General features: G+C 51.1%; 1 protein-coding gene and 1 non-coding gene across 5 annotated transcripts in view; one reads left to right on the top strand and one right to left on the bottom strand.

Annotated features, from left to right (window-relative positions):
- Positions 1-708: 708 nt before the first annotated feature.
- LOC129535338 (small nucleolar RNA SNORA40) lies at positions 709-834 on the bottom strand. Its single transcript, XR_008681613.1, has one exon. It is a non-coding gene; the product is annotated as a small nucleolar RNA SNORA40 (small nucleolar RNA).
- A 5868-nt stretch (positions 835-6702) lies between these two features.
- Positions 6703-14981, top strand: part of SEPTIN6 (septin 6) — a 79683-nt gene continuing 71404 nt past the window's right edge. The window contains exon 1 of one of the 4 annotated variants that reach the window (XM_055438155.2): positions 6703-6894. In XM_055438155.2, the coding sequence (XP_055294130.1) occupies positions 6865-6894 (30 nt within the window). In that variant the 5' untranslated portion in view covers positions 6703-6864. Of the gene's footprint in view, positions 6895-13201; positions 13285-14981 lie in introns of those variants that run through there. The other 3 variants (XM_088834082.1, XM_055438152.2, XM_055438154.2) reach the window with 3 other exon arrangements.

The following is a 14981-nucleotide window of genomic DNA, read 5'->3' as shown; positions in this document are numbered from 1 at the left end:
GGTGAACCGAAACTTCTCTTGAGTTCTGGCTCTTGCCGAATGCAGAAAGTCAGCCTAGGACCATGGCAGTAGCCTCCTGACTGCTCTCCCTGTCTCTGTTCTTTTTTATTTTTTTTTCTGCACAAAGGTTTCTTTTTATTCATAACATAGGCAAAGTTATTTAAGTCAATAAATTTCTAAGGATTTCCACACGTCCTGATTCTTTCCACGGCCAATCACCATAGCTCCTCCAAAGCTGTCATCTTCAAGGTAGCGCTTTCAAAAAGTTCTGCTCGATCCACAGCTGTGATGTTTGCCACAGTTGTTTTAGTTGGGCCTTTTTGATCTTCAATGGAGTACACTTCAAACTTTGCCACCTGTAATTTTCAAGATCCAATTTCCTCAAGCAGTTTACTATAGGATCCTGTTTAGGGTTAGGAGATGGGATCTGTCTAGTTCTCTAAAAATTTACCAAGTTCAAATCATATTAATTCCTAAGTTATCACACCCTAAAACTTGACAGAGATCATTGGGATATGCCAATACCTTTGGAAAAGCCAGACACTGTATTCTGAAGATAAAAGCCTAAAAAAAGAAGCCCATCTTTGTTTTATGTTAACATTAAAACTGAGTACTAGGATCAATACAGCTGGTAATTTAAAAGCCTGTTTAACTCTACAGCCCTGGAAGCAATCTTTATGCTCATCAATATACACCCATTTTATGGATCATGTTCCTTCTTATCTGTATCAAAACTCATACTGAACAATGAGTTGTGGGTGCAAAAGAGGATTTACTTTCGCACTTGTCTGTAATTCTTTGTCCACAAATTAAACAAAAACAAACACAAGTGCTATCTGTCTCTTTTCTTGCCTTCATTCAATCAGTTCTTCTGGTGTCTTGAGTGCACTGTGTAAACGTAGATCTCACTGCTATACCACCACTCACTAGCCATCATGCAGTGGTTCTCCAGTGGTAATTCACCTCACAACCGCCTGGAGAGCTTCTCACACACCCATACTCCTCCTAAACAAAGATTCTGATTTGGCAGGTCCGAGGTGGCCTCTTGGCCTCTGTTTCTATAAGAAGAAGGACAGCTGATTCTGCTGCAGCCATTCATCAAGAAACACTGCTTCAAAGACTCTTATTCTCTAGAGGGTGAAACCTTAGCATCTTTAACGTGGTGCACAAGGCCCTTATAATGGATGCCCTTTTCAAAGCGTGCTCTGTTCCCTCCCTTCCACTCCAATCCCATGTCACTATCACCATCATTTCTTGCCTGAACTGCTACAACCGTGTGTTAATTCCCGAGTCCTAACTGCTTTCATCACCCTCTGCTCCAGTCTCCTCCCCAAGCTGGAACAAGAGTGACATTTCAAAATTGCAAATGCATTCATTCTGCTCCCCTGCTCTAAACCCTTCGGTGGCTCCTCACCATCTAAGGGACAGTTTCTCCAGCTGGTTCAGGTGGTATGGCAGCTGGAAGCTGTGGTATTCTTTCTAGAATGCCAGGAAATAATTGATATATTCCATGGCACCATATGAAATCAAACACTTTTCAAAAGAACACTTCTGCTAGCAGAAAATACATCTACATAATGTGAGTGCAATACAAAATCATAGCCACAAGCACAGATGTCCATGAAAAAAGAAATAAACTGTTGAATTAAGCATGATCAGTCCTGGGACTGTCTGTTTAATATTCTTTTGCTACATGTTCATTCATTCTGTTGCCTGCTCACAGACAAGAAGGAGCATCTGTCAAAGACTGAAGAAAACTTTATAGTTAAAAAAAGTTAAAATAGAAAAGTTTCTACCCATTAATTGATTTTTTTTCACTGTGAGCATCCGTCTCACTTGGCTCCAGAATGGAGCAGGTGTTGGCCCTAGAGAGCACAGCTTGAGACTCTGGACGCTGGGGCATAAAGGCTGAGCTCTTTGGCATGGCCAACATGCCCCTTCAAGCGCTGACCCCTTCTTCTCTCAGCCTCATTTACAACCACTGTCCTCTCCTCTACCATTCCCTCTGGCCAAGAGTTGGAATTCCCTAAATGTTCTTGCCTTTTTTTTCTGTGATTTTACACATGCTGTTCTGCTACTGTTCACCCCACCCCTTGATGGCCAGATAAGCTACTACCTTTTCTTCAGGATTCAATCCAAATGGGTCTTTTTTTTCTTTTTGGCCATGCTGCATGGCTTGTGTGATCTTAGTTCTCCCAGCAGACCAGGGGGTGAACCCACGCCTCTTGCAGTGGAAGTGTGGGGCCCTAACCACTGGACCACCAGGAAAGTCCCCAAATGGGTCTTTGAGCTGCCTTCCCTCACCTCTCTGGGTGTCTACCTCCCCAAGGTCTTGCCCCTGCCTGATTAGATCACTTATCCAGTTACTGGCTGTTTGTGGAGCTGGCAACTGGCCAGGGGGCTACCTCAGGTCACAGCAGGGGTTCTTGTCATCCATTTTTCTTGAGTCCTCTGGCACTGAGCACAGTGGCTGATATGCAATGGAGGCTTAGGTCATATTCATGGAATGAAGAGTAAAATTTCAAAGGAAGCAAAGTTTATCTTTAGAAACTTCCAGCTGCCTACAGGGATTCCCTCTCCATCTTTTATGGCACTCCTTTTCCAACCTAGGCACTGTCTTCTCATGCTGCCCACTGGAGTAATCCACCAGGATCTGTCATTAGTATGACAGTCCAGGCTTCAGAATTATCCCTCAATATCCCGCCAAACTTTACTCACTCCTGTGTCCCATCCATGGCTAGATTTCAGATAAACCAGTGGTTCTCAAACTTTAGCATAAATGAGTATCCCTTGGAGGACTTATTCAAACACAGGTTACTGGGTCTCTGTGCTCGAGGTTGTGATTTGGTAGGTCTGTCTAGGCTGGGGCCTGAGAGTTTGCGTTTCTAACTTCCCAGGTGACACTGAGACTGTTAGACAAAGATCACCTTTTGAGAACTGCTGGGATAAACTGCTGACGTCAAACCAGAGGCAGGAGGTAATGATGCACAAAGGAATCCTATTTCCTCTTAGCCCCTTCACTGAGTTTCTGATTCTATCAGCACTGTCCAATTTGGTTAATCTCAGGTCATTTCCCCTCCGCTTCACCTTGTCCTCTTCCTCCAACTTTCTGATCTTATTTTTCAGATGATTCTTGGCGTCTCCACTTTAGAGCAACATGACTATCCTTTCTTCTTCCGTAAAGCCAGGTTCAGGACAAAGCCCTTTCCTGAGCTCTTAGCTCCATTTCACTGCCCTCTTCTCCCTCCCTCCCCACATTCCTGACCCCTTCCCCCATTCAGTCTGAGCACCCCCTTCCCCAGCCATCAGGGTGACTTTTCTAAAGCTTGGCTTTAATTAGGGCCCCCTCCTATCTAGTAGGGATGGCCATTTCCCCTCCCTGGGGAGTCCGGTTCCACAAACAATATTAGCAAGTTAATGACAGTCACCTGCTGGCCTGCGGAAGTTGCTGCTTGCTCCAGCTTCCTTAAGGACAGTGGAAACACTGAAAACACCACATTTACATGCTTCCGTTAATCCATTCACTCAACAAACATTGACTGAGCACCTGCCAGATAACTGTGCAGGGCTCAAGGGACCCTGCTAGGATACACTGAACCTGAAGACAGGTTCATGGGTCCCGAGGGTCCACGAGACCTCAACAGGGACAGACATGCAAGGAAGTGACTGACCACTAGTGAGCCTTCCTGCCTCAGCCCTTTGTTTCCGCCCTGTGTCTGGGTCACGTGACCCAGGACCAAAGACTGGGAGAGAGAACCCAGCGAATTTCCAAATTTCTGTGTTCTCCTTCCCTTCCCCCCACTTCTTCGTTGAAACAAGGATGGTAATCCATAGCATTCAGTTATGGGCCCCCCGCATGGAGTCAGGCAAGGAATGTAAAGCCCAGAATGTAGTAAGCTAGAGCGTCTCTACACACCCACACACACCCACACTGACCCTCACATTGACATGCACAGACTGACAGACACACACACAACACTGGCATGCACACCTTTTCATACATACCAATACACAGCAAAAGTACACAATGACACATCGACACAGACGCACTCACTGAAACACACACACGGTAGCAGATAAAAAAAACAAACAGTAAATACATGCCTGTACACACACACACCTTGACACACAGACACAGCGGGTGCACACTGACAGACAAATGCACACATACTCACACATCACCACCCACCGCACCCCGCAGAAACCCGGAAGCCTGAGGCGCTTGCAGCCGCAGGTGGCAGGTTTCTGAGAGACCAAAGGGTTGAGGAAAACTGGAGCTACACACTTGGTTCCAGTCTGCGAGGGCCATTGTTTTGCAGGCGGAGGCCTCCGCGAGGTTGTGAGGGTTCCTAGGGACAGGAGGGCAGAGAGGGGCATACGGGCGGGGCACCAAGGTTTCGGCGCTTCGGTAGCCCCTGTGCCGGGTGGAAATGCCTCGAGCTTTGGTGGGCAAGGAGCGCTTAGGCGGGAGCGGGGTGGTGCTGGAAGGGGGCAGGCAGGGTTCCCAGGGAGCCCCGCAGTCGGCCAGTCCAGCTCCGCCGGGCACTCCGCCTGCTCGCCGACGCTGCGGATATCAGCTCTCAGCTCTGCTTTCCAAATGTACGGCTCGGCTCCCGCCACCCACCAAACCGCAGATCCAGGTCAGAGTTAATGACCTCCAGCCCTTCCCCGCTCTCCACGCCCCAACCTTTACAGCGCAGACCTGTCTGCCGGCCAAACACCCGGTCTGCGAGCCGCCCGCCCCCACTGCTCCCCGCCCCCATCCGGCCCCGGCCCAGCCTTGCGGCGGTTCCGCAAATACCAGCCCGGTCCCGCACGTGTCGGCCACCCGAATCCAGGGCCTGGAGCCTCGCCCAGGCCCTGCCCCAGCGTCCTGGCGGGCCTCGGAGACGATAGTCGCCCCAGTTCTCTGCCACCACCATCTGCCCTTCCGGCCAGCGCTGGCCGTCCACAGAGCTTCCTAGTTCTGTTCCCTGATTGTGCCAGGCTCTTCTCTTTCGGCCCCTCCCGGGTCTCCCGCACAATGGGCACCTCCAGAGCCCGGCTCTTCTGTCCCTATAGAGCCACCTCCGGATTGTGTCTCTTTCTTCTCCTGTACCCGCCCCCCCCAGTCCAAACCCTCTGTCAGGAAATGCTCAATTGGGCGCTTGGTGGATGCCAGGCTCTAAAGTAGGCTCTGGCGATGCATTTTGCGGAGTCGTTGTTCTCAAGGTTCACACACACGTGAAGAGCCTCCGGAGACCGTGTGACACGCACTGTTCCGGCAGGTGGAATCAAGGGCCATGGAAGCGCCTCCTACGGCCACCCCAGTTTCTCTGCCTGCCCTTTTCCACGCGCGCGGGCCCCCGGGTCGGGTCCCTCCTCCCTTTCAGTGGTTCCCGTTTTTCTTTTTTCCTCCCTCCTGCCTCTCCACCTCAGGCGCTCCCGCCTCGGGCCAGCTTCCACGCCGCATCCCGGCCCCCTTGCCGGCCGGGCTTCCCCCCAGGGATCTGTCTCCCCCCGCGGCCCCGGGTTCCACTCGAGGAACCCTCTCAGAGACCAGGGCACCTGCCCTTTTAAGGAGTGGAGTGGATGATACTGCCCGCTCCGGCCTCGTACACGCCAGGGAGCTAGCAGGGTCCGTGGCCAGGAGAAGGGCTGAGGGGCGTCAGGCCGAAGAGAGGGAGAGGTGCTGAGGGCAAGGGAGGGGACCCGCGGCGACCCAGGGCCGAGAGGAAAAGGAAGGCAGGCGGGCAGAGCCTCTGCCTTCGGAGGGTCTTCCTCTGCTCACTGCGGCCGCCTAGCCTCGGGCTGACCCAAGGTTAAGGGGAAATCAGGGGGCGGGACAGAGCCCCTGGAGGCTGCTCCACGTCCCTCTGCGAAATTCCGCTCCACGAAGCTGGGATTTCAGCCCCGGGCCCCTCCTCTGAGAGTCGCCGGCGGTCCAGGCTCTACAGGGGATAAGTCGTCCGAGCCTCCGCTCACACGCCGATCGCCTAGGGCTCGCTGGGGAGAGGAGGCGCGGGACCTAACGGTGGTGAGCTCGGAAACGACAGCCCCCAGCACCCGAGGCGTGGAAACCCCAGGGCAGAATGGGCGTTTCGTGTCAGGACGCCTGGCCTCGGACACCGCATGTCACAGCTCAGATGCGGGTCCCGCAGTGCGGCTCCCTCCAACCGCCCCCTTTCTCAGCTCTGCTGGGAAGCGGCACCTGCCAAGGCTCTCCGCCTCCCGGTCCCCCGCCGGCCTCAGCAGCCCTCCCGGGCCGGGGTGGGGGAGGTGTGGTGGAGCAGCGAGACTCCAGCGGCGGCCGCTCCCCTCCAAGCACCCTGAGATTTTGGTGGGGAGAAAAAGGGGGCCCGGGATGCAGGGAGGAGGAAGAGGAGGACCGCAGGGGTCAGCCGCCGAGCGGTGCGCGGCGGGGGGCAGGGGCGGGGGCTCCCTTCCAGCCTCGGGGGTCTGGGTACTCAGGGCTGGAAAACGAGCGGAGAGGGGTGTGACAATTCAGCAGAGGTCGGGACGTACCACGGAGCCCAGTGACGGGGGGGGCGGGCAAAGGACTGGGTCACCGAGGGGAGCCCCCGCCTCCCTCCGCAAAGGCCTACAACTGAGGTTGCAGGGAGAGCTGGAACCCTGCTCGCAGGAGAGGGAAGCGGCGCGTTAAATCCGCCCCCTCGCCTCACCCCACTTCCGAGGGGGTGGGCGACAGAGGAGAGGTCGGGGTTGGAGCAGCGGCGAAGGGGCCCCTCCCTTGCACCTCCCCCCGCCGGACTTGGTTGCGCCCGAAGTGTAACACTTTCTCTTTGTCGGAGGAGCTCCGCTGTTTCCTGTGCTCTAGCTCCAGTTGCGGCGGCGCCCGTGGCAGCCCTGGCGGACGCAGGAGCGATGGCAGCGACCGATATAGCTCGCCAGGTGGTGAGTGCGGGGCTTGGGTGCCTGCGTCGGGGCCGGGGGCCTCGGAAGAGCCGAGGAGACCTGGCCGCCGTCACCGCCGCCGCAAGGAGGGGCAGTGGGCACCATCCAGGAGCCCGGGCGCGGCGGGACTTCTGCTCCTGGGCTCAGCGACTCAGTCCCCCAGCCTTCCGTCCCCGAGAACCGTGGTGGCGGGCGGGCTGGTCCAGGCTGCAGGCCGGCGGCTGAACTCGCATCACCCAAGAGCTGCAGCCGGCGCCACCGCCGCCCTCGCTGCAGCTGCGGCCCCGCCGCTGGGGCGTTGCCGAATGAATGGCCGCACGGGCCGCCGGGCCCCTCGGGTCCCCGGCACCCTGGCCTCGCTCACTCGGGGGGCCGGGCCGCGCCCCAGCGCCCCGCCACGCTCCGGGACCCGGGCTTCCTCGGCCAGAGGGAAGTGGGGCTGGGGTGAGCCTGGGGCAGGAGGCGGCGAGTGGTGAGGGGGGCGGGGAGGTGACTGGCTGGGGTAGGGTTTTTCCATATGCATTACATATGTGACTGCGTCTGTGTGTGTGTGTGTATCACTTTGCGTGTGAGTGCGCGCGCGCACTCGTGCCTCCCCGGGCGGACCACGGCGGTGCCCGGCTTGTCTGTGACCCTTGATGCGTCCGCCTGTTTCTGGGAGTGTGCTCAGCTCCCTGGTGCGTGTCCCTGGGTCCGGACGCTTCACTCCCCGTCTGCTTGTGCTGAGTGCCTCTGGGTCTCATTTGTGAGTCTGTGTGGGCTGCAGTCCGCTGGCCTGTAGGTGGCTGGCTGGCTGTGTATTTTGGCGTGTTTCTGACACCTGACCCAGGTTTTGCGGGACCCTGGGGGTGGGGGTGGGGGGTCTGTCTCCGGTGCGAGTTCCGTGTGACTGGGCTTGGGTGCCAAAACCTGTGGCGTTGCCTTCTTGTCATGGGACTCAGGAAAATAAGTGTGACGCTTGCGAAAGCAGTGCAGTCTCTCTCTTTTTGTTGGCAGCCGACTCTGGAAAAAAAAAAAAAATCTTCGTTTAACGAACTGAAGTTTTCCAGCCTGGGATGTGCAGAGAAATTATACTGAAATGACCTGAAGCTCCATGTTTGTTTTTTTAGACCAGAAGTTTTGTTGCAAAGGGAGGGGGATGTTTCCATTTGAGAGAACAACCTGGCCTTTCTATTCCTCCCTGAGTGTCTGGGATTTCTAAGAAGTCCACAGTTACCAGCACCCTGAAGTGAGGAAGGAGACTGAAGTAGAGCTAGGTCAGATCCCACGACAGTAAATATCCGTACTACTTGATGAAAATTTCTGAAACACACACACACAGGGTTTTTAAACCTTGTGTCATACTTACTTAGGGAAATAGTCCATGCAATGCAATTCTAGTGCAAATATATATGTACATATATAGCCTCTAGGTATTTGGTGTAATTGAAATTGATTTGTTTTCAAAATCTGAATCCAGAATCTGGTAGCATTTTTTCTACAGGATATGGCTAAATTTATTCCACCGTCTTGTTCCTCTTTGGAAGGGCAAGGTGATTTCTTTGGATCCTCCCCTGCTGCCCTGCAAGACCCCAGCCTGGAGTTCTTTAGACATTCAGGGTGTGGAAGGACCAGGAGTACTTGGGAGACCATGCTCTGTGATAATGGCGTTTGAGAGAATTCTTTTCTCCCCAAGACTGGCACTCTAATATGTATTGCATTAGTGTTTTGAGGGCTCCCTCAGTGCCTCTCCGCTCCTCTATTTTAGCGATGGCATTCCTTAAGGAGAAGAATTAGTCCCCTAGATTACACTTGCTCCATCCTTAGTGACCAAGAAGGATGCTAATGATTTTTCTTGTCCGCTAATGAATTTGCACTGACCTGCCCATACTCTCTCACCAGTCCCCCTAGCCTGAATCAGGGTTGCAGGGCAGATGTAGCAAAGGGGAGCCTTCCAGAAGGTCGTGTTTCACCTGGGGCTACCCAGAGATCCCCTTTGTTCTAAAAATGGAGGGGGTTGGTTTAGGGCCACTTGGATTGCTCTGCTTGGTTCCAGTTTGCTCTGGGTGGCCTTGCCCTATGCTACAATGAAGAACAAAATTGTATGCCAGATCCTGAAGCTGAAAGAGCAGCCAGAGCCCTTGAGACCTTGTTACCGTGATAAATGGGTTGCTGGGAAAACTGACGTCACTCTCCAGGCCCCCCTCCTCCCCCACTCAGTGAAGCTCTTGTTTCTGTGTCATTTGTCTCTCTGCTTGCCTTTGTGTCTGTAAGAAGTTGTAATTCACCAGGGGAAGATGCAATTAACTCGGGAGACCTTGGACGTCTGCTTGCTGATTGTTTCTTTCAGCAAAGGCATATTCGGGGTTTGGGAAAAGAAGACTAGAGTCTAAATCTAAGTGTGCCTAGCCTAGGAGTTCTTTTTAATGAGCTCTGAGATACGGTGCCATGCAAGTAGTGCTCTGGTGTGTGTAAGGGATGGGCTGTCCTCTCCAGAGTCAGTTGAGGGTCACTCTGGCTTGTAAGATAACATCATTAGTGACAAAAACAGACTTTCGAGTTCCTGGGTAGGACCCTTATTTGTGCACACATGCAACTTGAAAGCTCAGCTTTTGCGTCCCTAACACAACCCCACCCTATTTGAATGAACACCATAATTCTTTGTGACAAAACTATTTATCGTGTCCACAGGGTTTATTTGATTGACTAATAAGTGTCCAGCACTATGGCTAGCCCTGGTCAAGATACTAAAAAAAGTAATAGACATACTTCCTGGCTTTTAAACTTATTCTAGTCTAGTTGGAGAGACTAATTGTGTACATGGGGAAATAATTAGAGAACTAAAGAAGATTCTTGGGATGCTCCCATCTCCAGCCCCTGCCTGTGATGTGGCTAGGGCTACTATTACTATATACCCTAATGGGACTTCCCTGGTGGTCCAGTGGGTAACACTTCGTCTTCCGATGCAGGGGATGTGGGTTTGATCCCTGGTTGGGGAGCTAAGATCCTGCCTGCCTCTCGGCCAAAAAACCAAAACATAAAAAAGAAAAACCCAGAAGCAATATTGTAACAAAGTCAATAAAGACTTTAAGAAAATGGTTTACCAAAAAACCCTTAAAAAATATATGTTTATATATGGTCTAGTGGTTTTCCATACTTTCTTCAATTTAAATCTGAATAAAGTCAGGAAAACCACTAGACTATATATATATATACACACACATACACAAATATATTTTAAGGGTTTATTTTTATGTAGACCATTTTCTTAAAGTCTATTGACTTTAGTCCATCTAGTCAAAGCTATGGGTTTTCCAGTAGTCATGTATGGATGTGCGAGTTGGACCATAAAGAAAGCTGAGGGCCGAAGAATTGATGCTTTTGAACTGTGGTGTTGGAGAAGACTCTTGAGAGTCCCTTGGACTGCAAGGAGATACAACCAGTCCATCCTAAAGGAAATCAGTCCTGAATATTCATTGGAAGGACTGATGCTGAAGCTGAAACTCCAATATTTTAGCCAGCTGATGTGAAGAACTGACGCATTGGAAGAGACTGTGATGTTGGGAAAGACTGAAGGCAGGAGAAGGGGATGACAGAGGATGAGATGGTTGGATGGCATCACCAACTTGATGGACATGAGTCTGAGCAAGCTCCGGGAGTTGGTGATGGACAGGGAAGCCTGGCGTGCTGCAGTCCATGGGGTCGCAAAGAGTCGGACATGACTAAGCGACTGAACCAAACTGGTATGTATGTATACACACACACACACACATACTGCGTCACAAGAGACAGACACAACTGAGCAACTGAACTGAACTGATATATATATACACACACACACACACACACACACACTCTGCGAGGTTCCATGTCTTGTCCAAGGTAACTGAGAAGGCATGATGTGGGCCCTAGAGGCCACAGCTGCTGGCTCTTGCACTGAGTTGTTTCTTTCATTGTTGCCTTTTAGGGTCCAGCCTATAAGTGCTGGCCCATAGAAAGTTGGGCTTATTGATTCTGATTTGAACCTATCCCACGATGTAAACAATGATACTTTCCTTCAGTGGCAGCCAGATAATGGTCTTTCTCCCTAAAGAAAGAGCTTGCCGGGCCTAATGCTGCCAGGGTACCACCTACAGGTGGCTGCACTCTGGTCTTGCTATCAAATGACACTTAACCTTGATTCCCATTGCAGTGCCCTGCCTCAGCCATCTCCACCAACTCCAACTAAAAGTCATATTCTACCCCAGATAGGGAGAGGAAAACTGTAACATTCACCCATATCTCTGCAAATACAGCATATGCAAATACAGCACTGAAGAAAACTTGCATGGCCCCAAATAGCAAAATTTCATGAATCTAAGTCGAGGGTCTGTGGATGATCATGGTACTATTTTCCAGCTTTTCTGTGTGTTTGAGACTTTGCAAAGTTAAAAGTTGTAGGGCAATGGCAATGTCCGTCCTCCTCCTTGCAAATGCCACATGACCCCTACCTCCGGGAGTTTACAATCTAGTAGTGGAGGCAGACACAATTAACTATGATTATCCCTGTGATGTGCTGCAGAAGAGAGCTACTGCCTGCTAGGATAATTCATTACAAGGGGACCTGATCCAGCCCTGGCCGGGGTTGGGGGGCGGGTAGTGGTGGGTGACAGGAAAGGCTTGCTGAGGACTTTAATCAGCAGAAGGATAGGTGTGAAGATGGGGGAGATCTCACTTCTGTTCCCAGGCTGGGAACATTTCCTTTGTTAATTCACACACTTTTATTTTCATTCATTCCTTCTGCATGTGTTTATTGGGCACTGACTCTGCAAGGCTCTGTGCCAGGTGCTGGGAATATAGTGGTGGGCAAGGCCCACACGACAGCCCTCTCAGAGCTTCCAGATGAGAGGCCAGAATAAGCCCTCTTCATATCCTAAAACCCGGAAATGTGAGTGTCAGCGGCGTTCTTATTAGAAAACTGCATTACAACGGAGCAATTTGTCTGTATAGTATAATGAGATTTTGATCTGCAGTCGTGTGCACAGCATTTGCTTTGTAGAGTCTCTGCTGTAAATTTTCTATTAATTGCTGGCTTTGTTAGCCAGCACAGCCCCTCCCTTTGTGTGCGGTAAGGGAGCGAACCCATAGCATTAGCCTGAGCAAAACTAACTAGGAATCTAAGTCCCCTGGAAAAAGGTATTCCAGAACTAAATGGGACTGATTTCTGGACTTTCCTGGGTTTCTGGATTATCAGAGCCGTGGTTTCATATTAGTATCAACAACTGAGTAGCACTTTTCAGTCCCGTGTACATTAAAACCACATTCGAGAAAGAACCAGTGAGAAAAGAAAGAAAAAGAATACCGTGGATGAGTGTAACATGTGTCTTTCAACGATCTCAAAATGCTTCCATCTGTATGATTTCATTTTCCCCAGCAGCTTCCTGGACGAGTGTTATTGTTCTTTTCATTTTATGGGTTCAGGGAGACCAAATGACGTAGTCCAAAGTGTTATTGCTGGTCAGTGGATGAAGCAATGAAACACCTACCAGATGACACAAATTCAGTTTTTAAAAAACCCTGGCCTTGTCTTCATGATTCCAAGAAATAAAAATCCTGACATGTCCCCTCTTCCCCCTCTATTCACTGCATCTCCCCCCCGCCCCAGCACACTTAATCATAGAGGTCGAGAAAGACTATATTTGGGTGTTTGGGAGATGCTCTGATGTTAAAAAGAGATTCTCAGCTTAAACCTCAGATAGCACAGTCATGGCTATGTGTGGGCTTGCTTTCTTTCTTCTTTCCCATATTGCTTTAAATAAAAATCTTGGAGCCACCAGCCATGTAATGATGGATTATTTTAAGTAACAACTGGGGGGGGGGGCGCAGGATGAATTAGAAACACAGACCCTTCCTCCTCGGTTTGGCAGGAGGAGGCTTGTGCTGCTAGGATTTGAAACCGTGGGTTTTCTCTGCTGCCTGCACAGAGGAAGGAGGCCACATGCTTGGGAGGGGGAGAAATAACGTTCCCGCTTCTGCAGTGTCTTCTCATTAGAGGCAGCCATCTGCTGAATTACGCAGCATGCTCTCCACTGGCCTCGGAGTCGGGTCATTCCTTCCACTCACATAAAGGGGACTGCGGGAAAGATTCGCGGGCCTTCTCAGGGACAGGACCCAGGGCTCAGGTTTCTCCGGCCAGGGCCTTCTCTGATCCCCGAGGAAAGCGCCGGGGTAGCAGGGGCCAAGCCTTGCTTTCACGGTCCTGATGAGGTGTGAGGTCGTGTTCGGTTTCCTTTTGCAGCAGAGGCCCCGGCTCTGAGCACTGGCGCTGAGGCAGGAACTGGGTTTTTTCAGATCCCCTTTAAATGAGACCAGATGGAGGCAGAGGCAAATTCAGGCTCCCCAGAGGACAGTTGGGCATTCATCCAGAGGCCTGTGAGTAAACCTTTTTTTTTCTTCTCTTTTTAACAGATTGGAGATAACAATGGCCAGAACACCTAGGAGACTCTGTTTAAATGGCCTGATTGGAAGCGAAGCTGTCTGGCTTTTGTGGGAAAGTTGACCCACCCTGGGCAGGGGTCACCCCTGGCCTGAGGTGGAGGAGATCTTTTACCTAGAATCTGGCCGGTTGGCTTCGGTAGCCCTGGGGCTCTTAGAGGCCAAACTGAGGCTCAGGCCTGAGTCAGAAGAGAGGGAACTGGGAGCTGGAGGTGGGAGAGAGGAGGCAGAAGATGGTCAGCAGCCTTGGTGAGCCTGTTCCACCACCCTTCTCCTCCTGACCAGCATCAGCCCCAAGCCCCGTGTCTTGGAATCCTAGCAGCAGAAAGAAATCTCTGTGCCACTTGAGTCAGCCTTTCCATTTGAGAGTGGCTGTCTGCTTGTCAGGGTTCCCTCACCGTTCTCTGCCTTGCAATCACTGTGTGACTGGGGACACGCCACTTCCTCCCTCCGAGTCTCCGTTTCCCCTTTTGTAAAAGGAGCTGGTTGAATGAAGTGATCTTTAAGGGCGTTTCCAGCTCTAACAACGTAAGGTTCTTGTGTTTTCTAGTCCTCTGGCCTAATTTCTTTCAGGTCCTTGACTACTGCTGCTTCCAAATGAGATGGCAGAATTTAAGTCCACCTTTCCCTGCTTTGACTCCTTGAGCTGGGTGGAAAGACTGTCGTAGAGAAAGCAAGCCAGTGGTTTTTATCTCAGCAGGGTCTCTGGAACTGGAATGGAAACAACGACCTTTCAGATATTGTCTGTCTATCCGTGTAGGTCTATATAGCTATTGTCTTCCTATAAAGGTACATGACAGCTGAATTTTTGTCTATTGAATCCCCTTTTAAATGCACTAGGAGAGCTAGCTATTTAATAGAATCCTGCTGTGAAGCCTTTTACAGGAGGAAAAGCCACTCTGGAAATGATCTGGTGTATTAAAACCCAGAGTTGGATTTGCCACAGTTGGACCTTCTGTCTCCATGGGGGGCTTGGTTTCCTGTGTGCTTCCCCAGAATCCCCTATGTTACTCCCCCACTGAAAGGCATTGGGGCCTCCAAGGTGTGCTGCTGGCTTTTGCATGCTTTATGTCTCGTCCAAAAGGCCCCCAAATTTCTCTCTTTCAGTTAGGGCATTATTATTACTGTCAGTTTCCTCAGCCCAGCTTAATCGGAGCCAGGGGAATCCTGACATTTCATGTGTTAGGCATATTGGAGTTTTTTGCTTTTGTTTTTAACCTCTGGGAACTTATCAGTGCTTTTGTGCTTCTTATGGCTAATAATGCAGGTCATTAACATGATTATCTCTATCAGTTGTATCCAACTCTTTGCGACCCTATGGACTGTAGCCCTCCAGGCTTCTCTGTCCATGGGATTCTCCAAGCAAGAATACTGGGGTGGGTTGCCATGCCCTCCTCCAGGGAATCTTCCTGACCCAGGGATCAAACCTATGTCTCTTATGTCACTTGTTAGTGGTAAAGAACCCACCTGCCATTGCAAGAAACAAGAGACACGGGTTCGATCCCTGGGTTGGGAAGATTCCCTGGAGGAGGGCACGGCAACCCACTCCAGTATTCTTGCCTGGAAAATCCCATGGACAGAGGAGCCTGGCAGGCCACAGTCCATAGGGTCATACAGAGTCGGACACGACTGAA

Source organism: Moschus berezovskii, chromosome X (assembly GCF_049115385.1).
Source record: "Moschus berezovskii isolate FMDL1 chromosome X, NW_MosBer_1.0, whole genome shotgun sequence".
Lineage (NCBI taxonomy): Eukaryota > Metazoa > Chordata > Mammalia > Artiodactyla > Moschidae > Moschus > Moschus berezovskii.
Note: the sequence above shows the minus strand (reverse complement) of the source record. Positions and strands in the feature narration are given on the sequence as shown.